General features: G+C 51.6%; 2 protein-coding genes across 6 annotated transcripts; one reads left to right on the forward strand and one right to left on the reverse strand.

The window, feature by feature from the left end:
• Positions 1–553: 553 nt before the first annotated feature.
• Positions 554–3,667, forward strand: CABP4 (calcium binding protein 4). Its single transcript, XM_065936666.1, has 6 exons — positions 554–931; positions 1,328–1,358; positions 1,443–1,586; positions 2,965–3,074; positions 3,380–3,527; positions 3,639–3,667. The coding sequence occupies exons 1-6, from the start codon at positions 554–556 to the stop codon at positions 3,665–3,667; spliced, it is 840 nt and encodes a 279-aa protein (XP_065792738.1).
• Positions 3,668–9,819: 6,152 nt separating this feature from the next.
• TMEM134 (transmembrane protein 134) lies at positions 9,820–14,926 on the reverse strand. 5 transcript variants are annotated; one of them, XM_065936582.1, is made up of 8 exons: positions 14,687–14,926; positions 13,656–13,720; positions 13,133–13,222; positions 12,898–12,974; positions 10,854–10,931; positions 10,639–10,683; positions 10,354–10,407; positions 9,820–10,214 (listed from the first exon to the last, which is right to left on the reverse strand). In XM_065936582.1, exons 1-8 carry the CDS (start codon positions 14,858–14,860, stop codon positions 10,132–10,134), a joined length of 666 nt encoding a protein of 221 aa, XP_065792654.1. In that variant the 5' UTR covers positions 14,861–14,926; the 3' UTR covers positions 9,820–10,131. The 5 variants fall into 5 exon arrangements, with proteins under 5 accessions (XP_065792654.1, XP_065792658.1, XP_065792657.1 ...); XM_065936586.1 differs by lacking the exon at positions 13,656–13,720; XM_065936585.1 differs by lacking the exon at positions 10,854–10,931.
• Positions 14,927–19,839: the final 4,913 nt, after the last annotated feature.

A 19,839-nucleotide genomic window follows, 5' to 3' on the forward strand; every position in this document is an offset into this window, starting at 1 on the left:
CCTATGATCTGGCCTCTCTTCCTTCCTTTCACACACCCCCTGCTCCGGTCAGGAGGTCACCCACAGAGGGGTCACTTGTCCTCTCTCCCACCTCCCACCTTTGTACACACTCTTCCTCCTGCCTGAGCTGCTTCCCCATGTCCTGTGGTAGCTGAGTCCTGCTCATGTCAGACAACTGGGCTCTCTGACGCTTCAGCAATACTGCTCCCATTTAATAGATGAGGCAACTGAGACTTAGAGAGGTGAGTCTGCTGGGTCTCCCAGCTCATGAGTGGCAGAGCTGGAGTCCGAAGCTCACTGCGGCCACTCTGTCCTGGCACCCTATGTTGCTGAGGATGTTTCCCTTGACTGATCGGCTCTGCCGATCTGGCCACCTGCAGGCAGGGGGCGGGATTAGGGCCGGGACTGCCTGACTCACTTACCCTAATCCCCCTCAGGGCCGGATCCTTGGTCATCAGCCCTTGGGGTGGCAGAGTATAAGCAGCTTTATGGGTCCTGAGAAGCAGGGGTGCTCCCTGGTGCCGCTTCTCTGAGCCCTGTTACCCCTCTCCACATGGCTGAAGAGCAGGTGAGGGGGCAGCATGGCCCTGACCCAGCTCCTGGACCACAGAAGCCCCCCGAGGGGGTCCTCGCTTCCAGTAGTGGCGCTGAGGGGCCCCCCTTAACGAGGAAGAGAAGCAGCAAGAGGGAGAAGGGGCTCCGAGGGTCCCGTAAGGTCACCGGCAGCTCTGGGGAGCAGACCCCCAAGCAGGGCCCTGAGGCCCTGGGGAGCAGCAAGAACCCCTCCAGGACCAGAGAAGGGCAGGAGGGGCCAGTCCCTTCGGCCCCTGGGCCGGGCCCTCGTCGCCAGTCCCACCGGCACCGTCCTGGCCCCCAGCACGATGCTGCTCAGAGGACATACGGGCCCCTGCTCAACCGCATCTTTGGGAAGGTCAGGGGGGCCCGGACCAAGGTTGGGGTGCCTGGGGGTGGGGTTGGGACTCATGGGCTCAGGTTCAGCCCACCCTCCCCCTAACACTCAGGCCTCCTCCAATTTCTGCTCCAGACTCAGGAGCCGGGTTGTGGGGGCAGGGTTTCCGCAGTGGGGGGCGGGGGGGCCGGCGGCATGGCAGTGGGTGGAGCTAGACCACTAACCCAGGGATCTGTGGCAGCTCAGGGGGGCCCCCAGGAGCAGGAACGGGGTCAGCTCTTCTCCTGGGACTTCCGCTGCCTTCTCCGGCCCTTGTGGGACGGGCCCTGCCCAGGCCACCGCCTCCAGGGGCTGGAGGAGGAAGGCTGGCCAGAGCCCTGAGTGGCCCCGGGGACATGCTGGACTATGCCCCTGCAGGACCGAGAGCTGGGCCCTGAAGAGCTGGATGGTGAGTGCCCCCCGCTGGGAGCGGCGGGTGGGCGGTGTCTCAGAGTCTGGCCGGCTGCCTGCGCCTGACCTCCCTCCCCTGCAGAGCTTCAGGCCGCCTTCGAGGAGTTCGACACGGACCACGACGGTTATATCGGCTACCGGGACCTGGGCGAGTGCATGCGGACGCTGGGCTACATGCCCACCGAGATGGAGCTCATCGAGGTCTCTCAACACGTCAAGATGCGGAGTCAGTGCTTGGCCCCGCCTCCCCGGGGTGGGGCGGGGCGGGTGGGCGGAGCCACCTGGCTTTGCCACCGGGGTCCTTTCCCAGTCTCAAGGTTACCGAAAGGAGGGGTGTTGGGCGGTGGCCCGGCAGTCAGACAGGGGTGGTGGTGGAGTGGGGGGGGTGGGCGGGGAGTGGCGTGGCAGTCTCCAGGACAGTTGGACGACGTTGGCCCCAGGACACGGAGGGTAGGGGGACTAGGAAGGCACCGGGTGATCCACGAGAGGTCCTCGGGACTCAGGTTGGGGACCCCCATCTCTGACTGAGATAAAACGGTCCGTGCTGGTACCAGCCACCTGCGCTGTCTCTGCCTCTCTCTGATCATCCTGAAAAGAGTCTTTCAAGGTTTGCTGAGGCCGAACGGGAGAGAACCTTGGCCACTCCTTGCGATTAAATGTCCGACGGGCAGCCCTTGTGTGAGTATCAGTTCAGTTCAGTCGCTCAATCGTGTCCGACTCTTTGCGACCCCCTGGACTGCTGCACTGCCAGGCTTCCCTGTCCATCAACTCTCGGAGCTTATTCAAACTCATGTCCATCGTGTCGGTGATGCCATCCAACCATCTCATCCTCTGTTGTCCCCTTCTCCTCCTGCCTTCAACCTTTCCCAGCATCAGGGTCTTTTCCAATGAGTCAGCTCTTCACATCAGGTGGCCAAAGTATTGGAGTTTCAGCTTCATTATCAGTCCTTCCAATGAATATTCAGGACTGATTTCTTTTAGAACTGACTGGTTGGATCTCCTTGCAGTCCAAGGGACTCTCAAGAGTCTTTTCCAACATCACAGCTGATTTATCAAATATCAGGCTCCTTTCATCCCAGGACACCAGCAATTTTTTCCCTTACAGTTCCCAAAATGGAACGTGATTTACAATTGATGTGAATATTTAGTGTCATGCCTCTTTCTTTCTCCCGAAGCTATTCATGGACCATTGGTGCTTTTTATAATTGATGGCCTCCATAAACTACTTGTGTATGCTTCTAAGGTGTCTTTACTGCTACCTCTGATGTTCTGGCACTTTACAACCATGAACTCCAACCGCAATAGCACCCTGTCCTCCAATGAGCAGGCAGGTCCAGCGAGTCATCCGAGGTCACAGCATCAGTGGGAGAGCCAGGTTTTGAGGCCGGGGCTGTCTGGTTCCCCAGCCTGGTCTCAGTCCCCCACACCTGGTGCTTCACTGAGAGCCCTTGAGCATCTTGCCCCCAGCAGAGCCCCGGGCTGCAGCCTCCTACCCCTGGGGACATGGAAGCTGGTATCCTTTCTGGACACAGAGCGGGTGAGGGGCTGGGGTCCCTCCTTGGGCCCCAGTCCTCACCACTGTGACCCTCTGCCTGGGTCTGCAGTGGGTGGGCGTGTGGACTTCGAGGAATTCGTGGAGATGATGGGCCCGAAGCTGAGGGAGGAGACAGCGCACATGCTGGGGCTGCGGGAGCTGCGAATTGCCTTCCGCGAGGTGCGCGGGGGCGGGGGGCCGGTGGGTGGGTGGATGCTGGGTGGCATCCTTACTGGCCTCACGGGAGACTGGGAACCTCAGCCTCTGGAGGCCCCGAGCCCTGCTGCTGGTGGGACTAGGACTGTGAAGGGGGTTGGAAAGAGTTTGGCTCACTCCCGGCTGGGGGTCTCCCCAGGAGGACTTCCCCGAGGGCAGGGGGTTCGCGGCCTCAGTCTGGGAGGAGGAGGAGGGTTTGGGGGGTGTCCAGCAAGGTGGTGGCGGGCGCAGGAAGAGGGTAGGAGGGGTGAGCCCTGCCGGAATCGCAGTTTGACAGGGACCGGGATGGGCGGATCACGGTGGCAGAGTTGCGGGAGGCAGCACCGGCTCTGCTGGGGGAGCCACTGGTGGGTCCTGAGCTGGACGAGATGCTCCAAGACGTGGACCTCAATGGGGACGGCACCGTGGACTTTGACGGTGAGCGTCCTCCCAGACCAAGCCCCACCCCTCTGGGTCCCTGGCAGAGCCCAGTGCCTCCTGGGATCGCTGACCTGGACCGGCTCAAGCCCCGCCCCTTCTCTCCTGCAGAGTTCGTGATGATGCTGTCCCGCCACTGAGGTTCCTCCGGCCCCAGACACAGCAGCAAGGTTCATGATGCACATCCTCCCTTGGCGTCCCCAGGATGAAAGAGACCCAGCAGCGCCCGGGCTTCTGCTCTGACAGCCTCTGGCTGGAGAGCTGGCTTGTGATGTCACAACCCCACCCCCTGCCCCCCGCCCCTCATTCTCGCCTTCCTTCCACCTGAGCGGCCTGGAGGAAACCTGCCCTCGACCACCCGTCATTCTCTAGTGTGAAAAGGTTTGACTCTCTCCAGCCCCTTGGGAGGTAGGGAGCTCCCTGGAATTGGCAGCATTCAGAGATGGGGCAGTGTAGGGGGTGGTTCTGGTAAAATGGGAGCTGAGAAAGGTGGCTGAACTCCTCTCACTCCTTATATGTGGAAAAAAATTTTTTTAAGCTGAACTTGAAAGACAGGGATGGTCCCAGGCACCAGAGACAAAGAGAAAATCCAAAGCTGGGTGGTTGGGAGGAATCAAGAGGCTGTGGAGGCTTCAGGGGTGGAGAGGTTTGGGAGCCTGGGATTGGACACCCAGGAGGGACAAAAGACCTGTAAGAGGCTGGGGAGCAGGACATGACCTCCATATATTCCAGGGTCTCAACAGGTTACCCTGTTCTTGAAAAGGGGGGCAAAATATACCTCTACCCACAAGCATGAGAAAGTGACAAGGTGCAGATGTTCAACCTTGAGTGGAAAAAGTTACCCCAGTGAACCTGAAACTCAGGTCTGCATGTCAAGCAGGAGTGTGGTCTGTCTCTGAGGTGTGAAAAGCAGAAGAAATAGGAAAAAAAACAAAAAACTGCTGAGAAAGACACTCTTTCAACCCAGGGCACATAAGAGTTAAAAAAAAAAACCCAAATACCCCTGTCACTTCTGAAGATGAACTCATGACAGAGGATGACAAATCACATAAGGAAACAAATCATCACCATGAGGGAGACGCAGCAGATGCAGTAAACAGGAGAGTCAGCACTCCAAAGTGGAAATCATAAAACACTCCAAGAGAGACCATGAAGTAAATGCAAAAACAAACAAACAAAAAAACAGACAAAATAAACAAGAGAGACCGTATCTGTAACAGCATGGTATGAAAACTGAATAGAAAGATTAAAAAAAAAAAATGACCCAATAGAACTTCTAAAAATAGAGGATATGGCCATTGGAATGAAAAAAAATCAAGGGATAAATTAAACAGATTGGACACAATTTAAGAAAAGATTAATGAACTGGAAGCTGTATCTGAGAAATCCCCCATAGGTAGCATTGAGGGATGAATGACAGAAAATATTAAAGAGTAGTTAAAAGCTAGGTGAAAGAGTAGGGTGAAAAAGCTGGTTTAAGACTCAACATTCAAAAAACAAAGATTGTGGCATCCAGTCCCATCATTTCATGACAAATAGATGAGGCAAAAATGGAAACAGTGGCAGATTTTTTATTTTCTTGGGCTCCAAAATCACTGTGGATGGTGACTGCAGTCATGAAATTAGAAGACACTTGGTCCTTGGAGGAAAAGCTATGACAAACCCAGACATTGTATTAAAAAGCAGAGACCTCATTTTACCGACAAAAGTCTGTATAGTCAAAGTTATGGTCTTTCCAGTTGTCATGTATGGATGTGAGAGTTGGACCATAAAGAAGACTGAGCGCTAAAGAATTGATGCTTTCAAACTGTGGTGTTGGAGAAGACTCTTGAGAGTCCCTTGGACTGCAAGCATATCAAACTAGTTGATCCTAAAGGCAATGGCACCCCACTCTAGTACTCTTGCCTGGAAAATCCCATGGATGGAGGAGCCTGGTAGGCTGCAGTCCATCGGGTCGCTGTGAGTTGAACACGACTGAGTGACTTCACTTTCACTTTCACACATTGGAGAAGGAAATGGCAACCCACTCCAGTGTTCTTGCCTTGAGAATCCCAAGGATGGGGGAGCCTGGTGGGCTGCCATCTATGGGGTCGCACAGGGTCGGACACGACTGAAGTGACTTAGCAGCAGCAGCAAAGGAAATCAACCCTGAATATTCATTGGAAGGACTGATGCTGAAGCTCCAATACTTTGGCCACCTGATGTGAAGAGCTGACTCACTGGAAAAGACCCTGATGCTGGGAAAAATTGAGGCCAGGAGGAAAAGGGGGTAACAGAAGATGAGATGTTTGGATCGTGTCACTGACTCAGTGGACATGAGTTTGAGCAAACCCCAGGAGACAGTGAAGGACAGGGAAGCCTGGTGTGGAGGACAGGAAGTGCAGTTGATGGGGTGAAGGACAGGAAGCTGCAGTCCATGGGGTTGCAAAGAGTCAGACACGGCTTAGCTACCGAACAACCACCACCACAGTCATTAGGAGTCTCAGAAGAAGAAAATGTAGAAAATGGGCATGAGGCAATATTCAAAGAGATGATGGTTAGAAATTTTCCATAAAGACTTCCACAAAGACAAGGGCCCAGACTGAAGGAGCACATTGGAGCCGGAGAAGGATAAATAAAAGGAAATGTATATCTAGATGCATCCCAGTGAAACTGCGGAATACAAAAGGAAAATCTTGTAAACAACTCGGGAGAGAAGTCAGATTACTTACCAAGGATTAGCAACTAGACTCTCCAAAGACTTTTTTTTTTTCATTGACAACAGTAGATGCAAGAGGAAAATGGAATAAATTGTTCAGTGTGCAGAAGAAAAAGAAGTGCCTGCTGAGAAGCCAACACTTAGCTCATCTTAGTCAAGAATGAAGATGAAATATAACAACACAAGGCAGAAAGGGTTTCTCACCCACAAACTCTTGTTGAGGGGATGGCTTCAGTAAGAAGATAATTCAAGGTAGAATGTGTACTAAATAACAGTCAGAAAAGAAACCAGTAAATGTACTGGTAGCTCTAAAGAAGCATTAACTATAAAAAAAAATAATTTGGGGGATTTTAAAACAAGGAGGGACTAAAAATTAGACAAAAATAAAATGGCAGATGGGAAAGAATACTTTAGATATGCTGAAAACTTTTTCTTGTTTTTCCTAGAGTAGGAAGGTTCATTGAGATTTTGTTAATCATGTAAGGGTAACCACTAATATAACAGAAATAGAGATAGAATATTCCACTCTCAACAGTTTAAGCAATAGAGGAGGAAAACGGAGAAAGTGAAGACTTCTTGACTAAGCTAGTAGAAGTCTGGGAAAGAGGAAAAAAAGCAAAGAAAAATCTAGAGAAACATTAAAACAGAAGGTAGAAATAATTCTTAAAAAAATTACAATAAGTATAAGCAAGTGGTTTTTTTTTTTTTTTTTTTTTTTGGTTAAAAGATGGAGTTTCAGTCCCAGAAGAAAATATCAGTGTTAGACTGGGGTCCCTGTAAGTGATGGAGACCCCAAACAACAATGCTTTAAACTGGATGGACATTTATTTCCCTCACAGGAAGAGTCTTAGTTGAAATCCAGCTGTATGGTCTTCAGGCACTTAGACTTCTTCTGCTGGCTGCTCTGCCACTCTGAGGGTGTAGCCACATTTGTTGGTTTCCCACCTGACAGAATGGGAGCAGAAACAAAGAAGAAAGGGCACAATCAGCAGGAACCACTTATACCCAGTTAGGGAGGGCTCTGCGCCTGGGACACCTGGTTGCAAAGGGTGCTGGGAAATGCAGTCTTTATCTTGGGGGACCTTGTGCCCAGCTAGAAACCAGAAGGTCTTCTACTGCAAGGGCAGAGAGCAGATCTCAAAAGGCAGATACCCAGGCTCTTCCCCACAGCTGAGTGCACATATAAGAGACACATTCAAAGCATAATGACAACTGAAAGGCTGAAACTGACAGCTTGGAAAAAAGATTGACTAGGAGAGAATTAACCAAAACAAAGCTAGTGTGACTACAAAGTGGGCTATGGGGGGAAAAGCATCAGGGGTAAATGGAGTCACAATCCGCTAAGGAAATCTAATGTTCTTAAGCTGCATGCAACTATTAATGCACTTTCCAACTAAAAAGAAACCATATTTAGAGTTTGGAGATTCATTATTTCCTGAGGATGGTGTTGCTGTCAATCCAATTTGGATTACATAAACTAACCAGCAAAAATCAAGCACATTGGTCACATTAAAACTTTAAACCTTGCGATTCAGCGTTCTGTCGACACGTTCATATGGACCAAGTGTTGGCAACCTTTTTCTGTGAAGGGCCAGATAGTAGAGTTTAGGCTTTGTGGACCATATGATTTCTGTTGCTCTTTATAGTAGTTTGCATGGCTGAGCAGCCAAAGTCAATATACAAGTGTTGCTGTGTAGGGAATTTGACAAATCATAATTAATTGAATGCAACTTACACCAAAATTTGAATTTCATAAACTTCTGTGCGTCACAAAAGCTTATTATCCTTTGGCTTTTTTCCCAACCATTACTAAAATGTGAAAACCATTCTTAGTTGGGGTCTATATCGGGCCTGTGAGGTATAGCTTGCAGATCCCTGAAATAGTCTTTTTAAAAAAATTGTATTTTTGGCTGTATCGGGTCTTAGCTGTAACATGGAGGATCTTTCCTGCATGGCATGGCCTTCCCTCTAGTTGTGGCGCACCAGCATAGTTGCCCCGCAGCATGTGGGGTCGTAGTTCCCTGATTGAATCCGCATGCCCTACACTAGAAGGTGGGTTCTTAACCAGTGGACCACCAGAGAAATCCCTGAGATAGTCTTATAATATGGAGAATCACCACTTTTGGTTAGAGAAAAACTTCTAACAGAATCACTTAAAACTATAAAGTGACAAAGAATGATGAGCATAGCAACAACTCTACATTAATTGCTAATTTGCCCACTTTCAATGAATGGTTTTTATAACTTTTCTTTTTTTTCCGTGTTTGTTCTGATTATATCTATTGAAATGTAACTTTCTGTCTGATTAATCTGGTAATACAAACTGTGGGCTTATATTCTGTATCTTTTTAAAATTTCACTCTTCTAGTTTTTTATCTTACTAAAGCATTGGTCCATAATGCATTAGAAATGAAAACCGGTCTTTTACCTCCAGCTAACTTGAGAATCGTGCGTTTAAGAGTTCCTGCATCTAACCGGTGCCCCTCAAAGTGCCTTGATTGGTGACTGAGAGTGGGACGTCTAGGTTGGCCAGATCAGGTGTGAGAGCAGGGGCCTTGGTGTTCATTCAACAAAATCACAGAAATCTAAAGGTACTGTCCTGGCTGCTGCAGACACAGTAGAGGCCACTTCAGACCAAATACCATCTTAATGGCACTCATGTTTTACTGGGAGTGGAAGACTGTGAACACAAGAATACGAACAGGGTCTCCTCGGGCCATTCATTCGGCCTGTTGGTTAGCTGGGGACCATACCGGCTTGCTGACACCCCTTCCACTTAAGTCACAGAAGCCCTGGGTTATGTTCCTAACTCTGCCTTTGGCTGACCCAGTCTCTCTGGGCCTCAGTTTTCTTGGAGGATGACCAGAAATAATCCGTGTTAAGTGCTTAGCACACAATCTGGTGCCTTCTAAGAGTCTGATAAATGGCAGCTATTATGATCTCAGATTTCAGGGTGCTCAAAAGATTCTGTTTCCTGGTTATTGAGATCCGGAGGTGCTTGGTCCTTCCAAAATTCTGCTACGGTCTGTTTCCAATGTTTTCTGATTCTAAGAGTCTTTGATCATTGAGGCTTTCTGTCATACAGGCCCTGCTTCCTATGTCCTTTGCCCCTGCTTTTCCCAACCCCTGGGCTTGGGAAGTAGGGCAGTGGGTGGAGACGGCTGGGCGGCTGCCTTCTGGTGGCCCACATTTGGAGCTGGCTGTGGCAGCCCAGGGCCCCAGAGCCAGGCTGGAACCAGGATACCAGCCTCCAGGCCCCAGGCCTGCGTCATCAGATTGCCCCTGGCCAGGGCCATGGGGCGTGGCGGGGGGAGGCACCAGTGCTGCCTCTCAGTGGAGACCCAGCAGGACCAACCCGGCTAAGGGCGGGAAGATCCTTCTCCAGGCTTGCAGGGCAGAAGAGCTCAGGCCCAGCTCTGCTGCTAATGAGCTGTGTGACCTTGGGCAAGTCTTGGAGCGTTAGGGCTGTATGTGTACCATAGGAAGAGTCCCAGAGCCCTTCAGCCCCATGGTCAATCTTCTCCTTGGCCTTTCTGGGAGGGGGCTGTGGCCAGCCTGGTGGGCCGGTGGCAAGTAAAAAAGCCAACTGTGGGCTGGAATTAAGCACCGCTTTTATTAGCACAAAACATCACCAACCCAGCAAGCCCAGGGCCTGAGAATAAGTTAAGGCACAGAGAGGGGAGGGGCGACTTTCCCAGGCTCAGGTAGTGGCCCGAGACCCACATGCCCCAAACTTCCTGAGCAAACTCCCGAGACGGCGAGGGGGCTTGAGGGTCCCGACGGGGCTTTGCCCTTGGGATGAGGGAACCGAAGCCGGTCGCGGACTCCGGGAGTGCCCCTCCAGGGATGTGAGGAGGCCGCACACACTGGGGCCTCTCGGCGCCGACGCTGGATCCCGCCGTCTGCTCACTTCTCAAAGTAGGGCAGGTAGAAGAACTGGAAGCCCCGGTGACCCTTGACGGCGCAGTAGATGAAGATCACGTGGTAGACTGCAGGGCGGGGCCTGTCAGTGCCGGGCCCCGCCTCCGGCCCGCCACGCCCACATCCCGCCCTCGCCCACCGCCCAGCCACGCCCAGGGCCCGCCACGCCACGCCCACATCCCGCCCTCGCCCACCGCCCACTCGCACCTCCTGGGACCAGCAACAGGAAGCCCGGCACGAAGAAGATGGCGCTGGAGACATCTGCGGGAGGGCAGGAGGGGTCGGGTCAGGGCAGGGAGGCTCCCGGGCTGGCTCCAGGGCTGGCTCCCAGGCGGGCTCAGTGCCTGGGCAAGTCTCCCTCTCCGAGGTCAAAGGGGCCGTTTCTTGCCGGGAAGGTGCTGACCGCTGGAGGAGGTGGAAGGGCTTGCCAAGGACCCCTGGTGCACGAGAGGGGAGTGAGCGCTGCCTGCGGGGGTCGGAGGGGCCGCTTACCTGGCGAGGGGGCCACCTCCAGTCCCACGCCGGTCAGGATCAGCACTGCACACAAATGGAGCTGCGAGGGTGAGGGCAGGCGCCGCAGGAGGCAGAAGCTGGTGGCAGGGTGGGGACCTCCACCCGCAACCCCCCACATGGCTTAGATCTGAGGAATGGTGTCCCCCACCTAAGCTGAAGGCCCCCTGGGTAGAGAACCTCCAGGGGAAGCTCACCAAGCTCTGTGTTTTCAGAGCAGGTCCTGGGAAGTGTCGGTGAAAGGAGAGATTTTTGTCTGCTCCTTGGTGTGGCTCCTTTAGTCAGCCAGCAAACATTTATGGAGTTTAACTGCTGAGTGCCTGGTACTGGGAATCCCACGGGGAACTGCAGATGAGGTCTCTGCCTCCAGGCCCTTCCAGAGTGGAACAACCAACAAGAACCTCCAAGCTACAACCCCAGTGATCAGGCAGCTCAGGAGCCTGGGGAATCAGACAGGGCTTCTTGGAGGCAGTGGCATCTGAGCAGGATAGCAGCAGCAGTAGCAGTCACCATTCAGTCACCTTTTACCAGGTGCTACCAGGCACTGGGCTAAGTGTGTGACATGCAGTGCCTTATTTGTCACCTTGATTGAATGGACAGGTATTATCATCCCCATTGCGAAGAAGAGGAAACTGAGGCACAGTGTTCAGGGGGAAGGGTGGAGTAACTTGTCACCGGCTGTATTGGGAAGGTGGAGGTAATCTGACTCCAGACGCTTTGTTCTGGGCACCCCACAGGCAGAAAGTGAGAGCAGTGTTCCAGATGGGGAAACAGCTTAGCAAAGGCCCAGAGTCTGGAGGGAACCTGGGGCTTTCTAGGAACTTCCAGCTTTTGGGGAGACTGGAGAGGCAGAGTCCAGGTTTCAGGAGTTTGGCAGGGCCTGTAGGCCCTGGAGAGGGATGTGGACTTTGGTTAATGACAGTGGGCACTGGGGAAGCTGAGGAGGTCATGGCTGGATCAATTTTTCAGATGCTGAGAAAGTCCTGGGTCCCCAGTTATAGGATGGGATGGGCGCGGAGATGGGGAGCTGGACTCTACAGCCCTGAAGATTGGGGGGGGAGTACAGCACAGAGGCTTGAAGGACCACCATGGACTGCTGTGTGGTTTGTGTCCTGCACAGAACACCTCAAAAAGGATGGGATGGCGGCTGAAACGCACTCTCAGTATCCTGGCTCATGGCTGTGGGCTCTGCCCACTCAGAGGAGGCATCTTTTTCTAATTTCTCTTTCCAATTTATGGGTTGTGGTGGCCCACAGGCCTGGCAATGTCACTTATGTGGGTTTAAACCCCAGCTCATCTACCTCCCAGCTGTGACCTTTCACCTGTGTCCTTATTTTTGAACTGGGATAGTAATAATGTTTGCCCTGTCGGGTGATGAGGATAAAATAAGGTAAGGCAGTTAGCCAGTGTGACTCACACATGTTGGGAAGGTGGCGGCTCCCTCCCCTGCACACACACCCAGAGCTGAGGCAAGGATGCTGCCCAGCTTTCCTGCTAGGGGGCTCTGACCTTCCTGGAGGGCGGAGAGCGACTGCCACAGTTGGGCCCACGTTATAGGATCCTCTTTGTCCCAACCCTAGATTCTTTCAGGGGGACCCTGATTCCTCAGCCCCACAGAATGAGGAGAAAAGGAGTCAGAAAACATCTGACTCTGATTTCTGCCTGCTCTGGGCCTCAATTTCCCTATCTGAGTAATGGATGTGGGGGAGAGGTCCTTGTCAGTTCTCAGACTCCTGAGGAAGAGAACTGACAGGTACCCCGTGGATAGGGCTGGCGGGGTACTCCGCAGTCCCGGCCACTGGGTCAGGCATATACTTGCTCACCTGCATCTACACTTAGGTTCTGGTTCGTGGCCCTACCTCTCACTTGCTGTGTGACCTCCGTAAGGAAGCCTGCCCTGCACCTGGCTCAGAGTAGACACAGGATAAAGAGTAGCTGTTCCTCTCTCTTCCCTAATGGATTAAACAGACTTTTAAAAAAGGGAAAGTTTGGAGCATGGAACCAGGTTCCATTTTCAACTATGTGTGATTTCTTGGCTGTGTGACCTGGAGGCTGCACCTGCCCCTTCCAAGGCCTCAGCTTCCTCGTCTGTAAAAGGGGGGTGGGGTCATGCCAGCCAGCTGCCTCCTCAGGGTGCTGGGTGGTTCACGGGGGGTGGGGAGGTGCAGAACCTGAGCAAAAGGAGGGTGGAGCCCTCATGAGGGTAGGCAGAGCATGCAGGGGGTCCTCAGGGGCACTCACCCAGCCCCAGCAGGAGAAGCAGGAAGGAGGCCAGCACTACCCGGTGGTTCTTCTGGATCAAAGGGTGTTGAGTCCAGCTGGATGGCAGCAGAGCAGGAAGAGTGTGGACACGGTGACAGAAGGCCCACCTCCTCCCGTGGGCACCCTCCCCCACCCACAGGACCATGGGGGAGTAGCCGGGACTGCCGGTGTGGGGGCAGGGGCCAGCGGTGGTGGGGACAGGGCAGAGTCTCACCTGCAGCAGGCATTGTAGGAGCGCTGAGTGCTGCTGCTGATGCTACTAAAGGACCACTGGGAGCTGCGGATGGATGTTCGGCCAGAATCCCTGCAGGGCGAGTGGGCCCGGTGAGGGGACAGGGGAGGTGAGGAAAGGGACCTTTGGGACAGGAATCATGATGACATTGTGGGGGATGGGGTGGAGACTGGGGCTGGGTGTTCCTGCAGGAGAGGGGACACTGAAAGAGGTCCTGGGTGAAGAGGAATTCAAGGGCTGGGGGTTTCTGCAGGACAAGTCACCTGTGAGAAGACAGGGGCCAGACCAGGCCGGGGGTTTCTGCAGGATAAAGAGCCTGGTGGAGGTGGGCAGGTGAGGCTGGCACTAGGATAGTGTGCAGGACAGGGGCCCCATGCAGGGGTCTCTTTAGGACAGGATGTGAGAGAGCTGAGTGAGGTGAGGTGGACGACTGAGCAGGGGCCTGGGGACAGGAGCCAGAAGCCTGGGGCTAGGAGTACGGGGTGGGTCCCCACCTGGCCCTGACCTGGTGCTGACTCCCCCATCCGGCTCTGGAGAGGCCTGGGCTCCATCCTCGTCATTCTCCAGGTTCTATTCCAGAACACAGGGCTCAGAGGGGTTACTGGGCTCAGGCCCTTCCTCACTCCCCTCTGGTGGAGAGGAAGAAAGGGAGCCCACACAGCTGTTTGCCTGGCCACTTGACAGCTGCTCCCTCCGCCCTCCCAGCAGAACGGGTTTGGTGATTCACAGAAACTGAAACCCAGGTAGGAGTGCGAGCTGGGGGCTTTGGCAGGGAGGAGTCAGCAGGGGCTAGCTGAGGCTCCCAGGGCCAGATCTCCCAAAGTTTGGGAGTCAGGGTGGGGGTGTCAGCATGGCATTTCGGAGGCCCAGTATGGAGGCCCTGGATTTGGGAGGCCAGGGAAGGGCAGGCCAATCGTTTCCAGGTTTGGGGCACAGGAATCTTGTTCAGGTTCTCAAGACAAGGAGTCTAGAGACGGTGGAGGTCCTCTGGGAAAAGGGGGATTTCCAGTTTAGTGGGCGCCATGGCACGGGCAAGGACTCACTCATAATGTGAGTCAGGGCCTTCAGCTCTGGAGGAAAGAATGGGGTGGGGACTTCCAGAACAGAAAAAGGGGTGCTGGTTCCCGTTGGATTATATGGCCTGGGGCTCTCAGGGCTGCTTCTGAGTATGGACAATGTTTGGTTCAAGTACTTCTGTGCAAGTACTTTTGTTCAAGTACTTCTGATGAGTTCCCCATCCCTGTGGGGTAAGGAGAGGGAGGGTTAGTACCCAGGATGGACGGGGTCTCAAGGTTGGGGTCTCCAGCTGGGGTGGGGGCGAGCTCCTGGATGTGGGCTCTCCAATAGTAGCTGGGGACTGAAATTAGAACTGAGAGGGTCTGGGCAGGGATTTGGATCAGTGGCCACCTCCCGGGGGCGGTCCCCCGCTCCGGCCGAGGCTTCTAGTCAGATTCTCGAGTTGGGGTTCTCCGGGGTCCGGCCTGGGGTCCGCCCAGACTCAGGCGAGGGTGGGGTGAGGTGGGCCGGGCGGTTCACCTGGTAGCGCAGCCGGGACTGCTTGTCCTCGTCGGCCACCTCGAACCGGGCCCGGCGCTCGAAGTGCAGCGGCCCGAAGCGGGCGACCCCGCTGGGCTCGAGCCCAGGGCCCGCGTCCTCCAGGGACAACTCGAAGGCGTCATCAATGCTGAACTGAGGCCGGGAGGCACTCATGGCACGGGCCCGCTCAGGCGCGCTGCGCGGTCGCCATCTGCGCCCGCAGGCCCCGCCCCCGCGCGCAGGCCCCGCCCCCGTGCCGTCGTCTAGGTTGCTCGACGGTCCGGCGCCCTGGCCGAGGCCCCGCCCTTACATAACGGCCCCGCCCCCCTCCCGCCTTCAGCAGGCCAGAGCTGCCGAGCGCCGAGCAGACCGATGGACTGGGCCCTCTCTCGTCCGGAGCGAGCTGGGCTCGCCACGCCGCCCAGCGGCCGCCTCAGTCAGCGACAGGAGGTGCCGCTCTCGGAGGCAATCCCTGGGTGCATACAAGGGTCTTGGAGGAGCTGCCACGCGCCAGCCTTCCAGGCCCGAGCTAGAGCTGTCTGCATCCCAGCGCGCTCTTTGAGTGCCGAGGAGACTCCTGAGGACTGTTTTCCCACCCTTACTCACCACGGCCCTGCTCGGGAGAGGGATTGTCACCACCATGCAGGTCACTTCAGTCCAGTCGCTCAGTCGTGTCCGACTCTTTGCGACCCCGTGGACTGCAGCACGCCAGGCCTCCTTGTCCATCACCACCTCCCGAAGCTTACTAAAACTCATGTCCATCGCGTCGCTGATGCCATCCAACCATCTCATCTTCTGTCGTACCCTTCTGCTCCTGCCCCCAATCCCTCCCAGCATCAGGGTCTTTTCCAATGAGTCAAGTCTTCGCATGAGGTGGCCAAAGTATTGGAGTTTCAACTTCAGCATCAGTCCTTCCAGTGAATATTAAGGGCTGATTTCCTTTAGGATGGTCTGGTTGGATCTTCCTGCAGTCCAAGGGACTCTCAAGAGTCTTCTCCAACACCACAGTTCAAAAGCATCAATTCTTCGGCGCTCAACTTGCTTTATAGTAGTTCAACTCTCACATCCATACATGACTACTGGAAAAACCACAGCTTTGGCTAGATGGACCTTTGTCAGCAAAGTAATGTCTCTGCTTTTTAATATACTGTCTAGGTGCAGATGTGGAAAAAGAGAGCTTATGTGGCTTGCACTGGCTTCCACGCAGCAGGCAAAGTGGTCTTTTAAAACATATCTGGTCCTTTTCTCTCTGTGTGTCTTAAATAAAACTTTTTTGTTTTTTAAATATGCTGCCAAGTCACTCCTCTGCATAAAACCATCCCTTGGTTTTCCATTGTGATTAGAATAATACCTGAACTCTTGACTAAAGCCCACACAGAGCTCTGAACAGTTGCTGCCTACCTCTCCCAATCTGATCAAGTCCCCCTCTGCCCCTCTTTCACCTCATTCAGCCACACAGGCCAAGCTCTTTCCATCTCAGGGCCTTGGCAAGTGGCTTTTTCCTATACCGGGAAAGCACTTAACCCTGCTCTTTCACTGGGGTGGGGGTGAGGGGGATCTTTTCATCATCTGTGTCCCTGCTGTAATGTCACCTCTCAGAGAAGCCATGCCTGACTATGCAATCTAAAGTCAGTTTCATACCACACAGCACTTACCTGAAATTATGGTGTTTTACACTGTCTTATTCACACTGTGTCCACTCTGCCCAGAACAGTGTTTGGCGCTAAGTAGATCCTCAATAAATATTTGTGGATGACATGAACGAGCGCTTCATTCCCAGTTCCCAAATGCTCGTGAGTAGTAGGACTGGGATTTGAACTCAGGTCCCCCTAGCTCTAGGGGTGCTCACGCTCCTCCATCTACCCACCGTCTTTCATTTTGTGACTTCATGTACAGAGCTGAGTCAGTCCTGCAGTTTGTGACACACCATCACTGTGAACAAGGCCCCTCTTGAGTTATGTTCGCTTATTTTCCCTCCTTCACCCCTGTTTTTCCTCCTGCCTTCTGTGGGACCCCACAGCACTGTGCTCAACCCGCTGCTTTGAATCCTGTCTGGCTCCACGTGGTATTGGCTCATACGTGGGTGTGTTTGCAATTTACATAGTATCCTGTATAAAACTCATTCTGTTGTTTACATTTTTACCTTCAACACTAATGTTTTCCACCTGCACCTCATTTTTGCTTCTACTAACTACATTCGGCATACCGTGTTGAGCATCCAGCACTTTTATTATCCACCACAGCCCTCAATGATATACACTTAGCTTGGCCTCAATGCCTCCATCACATGAGTCGCTGTTGTGAACATCTTCACATTGTCCGCTTTTGAAGAGTGCAAAAAGCCCTCTTGAAGTAGGACTCCCAGGCCGTAGGGTAGATGTGCCACTGACTTTACAAAGTATCATAGATGGTCTCTTGAGTAGCTGTACAAATTTGCACTCCCACCATACAGGTTCCAGTTTTCTCTAGGCCCTCAGTATTCCAACTTTGTAATGGCCGATTAATCTAGATTTTTTTGAGGGAGCTGCACCCAGAGGCATGTGGGATCTTTGCACCCTGACCAGGGATTGAACCTGTGCCCATGGCAATGGAAGCATGGATTTTTAACCACTGGACCACTAGGAAAGTCCTATGACTGATGAATCTAAAGTTGGGTCTCTTTTTCATCTGGTGTCTCTGACAACGGGAGAATTTGATCAGTTCTTCACACACATGTCAGTTGATGGTGGTTCCTCTTTTGTGAATTGTCTGTTCCTACCCTTTGATCATTTTTTTTTCTGTTGTGTTTCTAGCCTTTTTCCTGCTGCATTGCATGTCTGTACTTATCTAATTAATCCCTTGCTGGGTTTTGTTGCATATATCTCCTTGTTCATCTTTGTCTCCTTACTTTGTCTAAGTTGCCCTTAAAGAACCATCGTCATTTTTGTATAGTCAAATCCATCAGATTTGTCGCACTGGCAGTCCAGCCTTCTATGCGCTCGCTAGCTTTGGGATCTCGGAGGGCCAGGACAAGGTGGAGGGGAGTGAGGCACTCATCTTGGGTGAAAACTTTAAGGTGACACCAAAAAACTCAGTAAGCAAGATGAGCAATATTTTAATACATTTATCTTTTAATATTTGTTTGTTCAACTGTGTCATGTCTCAGTTGCGCACACAGAGTCTTCATTGTGGGATGTGGAATCTTTTCATTGTGTGTGGGCTCCAGAGATCCAGGGCCCGTTAGTTGTGAAGCTCAGGTTTAACTATATGTAGGATCTTAGCTCTCTGACCAGGGATCAAACCTGTGTCCCCTACATTGGAGGGCGGATTCTTAACCACTGGACCATGAGGGAAATCCTCAATGCATTATTTTTTTAAAAAAATCAAATTTGTTCACAATGAACAAAATATCAAAATTTTGAATAAAAATGGGATTAGATCTTACATGATCCACTGTACCCTGATCAGGACCTTGCTTTGAGCAAGTTACATGACCTTTCTGTGCCTCAGTTTCCTCCTTTGTCAGATGGAGCTAATAATAGTGTGTTTCCTTCTCAGGGCATTAATTTAAGATTAAATTAGCACATAATCAGCAGCATAACACAGTGTCTGGCACATGTCAATACTTGATCAGTGTTGAGGATTAAAACAATTCATGAGATCCTTAACCCTATAGTTTCTACCTTTGGACAGGGTGCAAGAAGACATCCAGATTTATTTCAATGTAGAGTGAGCTTAAATAGCATATTAAAAAGCAGAGACATTACTTTGCCAACAAAGGTGCATCTAGTCAAGGCTATGGTTTTTCCAGTGGTCATATACTGATGTGAGAATTGGACTGTGAAGAAAGCTGAGCGCCGAAAAATGGATGCTTTTGAACTGTGGTGTTGGAGAAGACTCTTGGGAGTCCCTTGGACTGCAAGGAGATCCAAGCAGTCCATCCTAAAGGAGATCAGTCCTGGGTGTTCATTGGAAGGACTGATGCTGAAGCTGAAACTTCAATCCTTTGGCCACCTCACGTGAAGGATTGACTCATTGGAAAAGACCCTGATGCTGGGAGGGATTGGGGGCAGGAGGAGAAGGGGACGACAGAAGATGAGATGGCTGGATCACATCACCGACTCGATGGACATGAGTTTGAGTAAACTCTGGGAGTTGGTGATGGACAGGGCAGCCTGGCGTGCTGCGATTCATGGGGTCACGGAGTCGGACACGACTGAGCGACTGAACTGAACTGAACTGAGAGTGACTTTGCTTCCTCAGCACTATCTACTAAACAATCAGTTCTTTCTCCTTCTGAACTGTGGTGCCATTTTTATCAGACATCAAGCATGTCGTTGCTAACATACATATCGATTTTAAGGTCTGATTTTGGTTCCTCTGGTTCGCTTGACTAATTCTCAGCCAGAACCATGTGCTTTTTATTACTGTGGTTTGCCCTGAGGTTTAATATGGCAGGGAAAGTCCTCTGCTTTGGTCATCTTTTTCAAACTTGATCTAGCGTTTCACAGACTTTTATTCATCTACAAAAGTATTACAAAAATCTTCTATAAATATCCTCCCAATTATCACTGGGATTTCACTTAATTTTTAGATTAGTTTCAGAAGAAATCACAACTTTAAATGTTAAACTGTTCCAGTCATTAACAAGGTATGCCACATCAGTTATTTGTATTTTAAAGTTTTTTTTTTTTTTCTCCAAAAAGCTCTGGGCTGTGTTATTTCCTAAATACTTTCTGATTTTTATTGCTGTTTATTTTCTACTACATTTTTGGGTGGGTTATTGATAATGTTAAGAGTGTTATTAATTTTGTAACATTGCTGACTCTAATTTATTAGAATTGTCTGTAGATTCTGTTGGATTTTCTATGTAGATATAATCACTAATTTCCTTTTCTTGGTTTATTGCTTTGGCCCGGACTTCCAATACTTTGCTAAACAACATCATTGATAGGGAACATTCCTTACTTTGTTCCTGATCTTGAAGGGAATGTGAGTATTTATCTATCATACTTAATTGCATGTGGCTTGTGTCATTCTCATAAAGTTCCTCTTCTGCCCTATGAGTTTTTATCATAGTCACCAAAGCAAATTTCATCAAATACTTTTTCTGCATATTTTGAAATAATTATATGAGTTTTCTCCTTTAATTCACTGATTTGATGAATTATAAT

The sequence above is a fragment of the Muntiacus reevesi genome, chromosome 5, assembly GCF_963930625.1.
Source record: "Muntiacus reevesi chromosome 5, mMunRee1.1, whole genome shotgun sequence".
Lineage (NCBI taxonomy): Eukaryota > Metazoa > Chordata > Mammalia > Artiodactyla > Cervidae > Muntiacus > Muntiacus reevesi.

Excerpts from the sequence above, each read along its gene's own strand:
- CABP4 (XM_065936666.1), top strand. The coding sequence starts at position 554 with ATGGCTGAAGAGCAGGTGAGGGGGCAGCATGGCCCTGACCCAGCTCCT. Across the intron at positions 1,359-1,442 it reads GGGCCCTGAAGAGCTGGATG|AGCTTCAGGCCGCCTTCGAG; the intron begins GTGAGTGCCCCC and ends CCTCCCCTGCAG. Across the intron at positions 3,075-3,379 it reads TGCGAATTGCCTTCCGCGAG|TTTGACAGGGACCGGGATGG; the intron begins GTGCGCGGGGGC and ends CCGGAATCGCAG.
- TMEM134 (XM_065936582.1), bottom strand. The coding sequence starts at position 14,860 with ATGAGTGCCTCCCGGCCTCAGTTCAGCATTGATGACGCCTTCGAGTTG. Across the intron at positions 13,223-13,655 it reads GATGGGGGAGTCAGCACCAG|GGATTCTGGCCGAACATCCA; the intron begins GTCAGGGCCAGG and ends CTCGCCCTGCAG. Across the intron at positions 10,932-12,897 it reads GCTTCTCCTGCTGGGGCTGG|GAGCCACACCAAGGAGCAGA; the intron begins GTGAGTGCCCCT and ends GGCTGACTAAAG.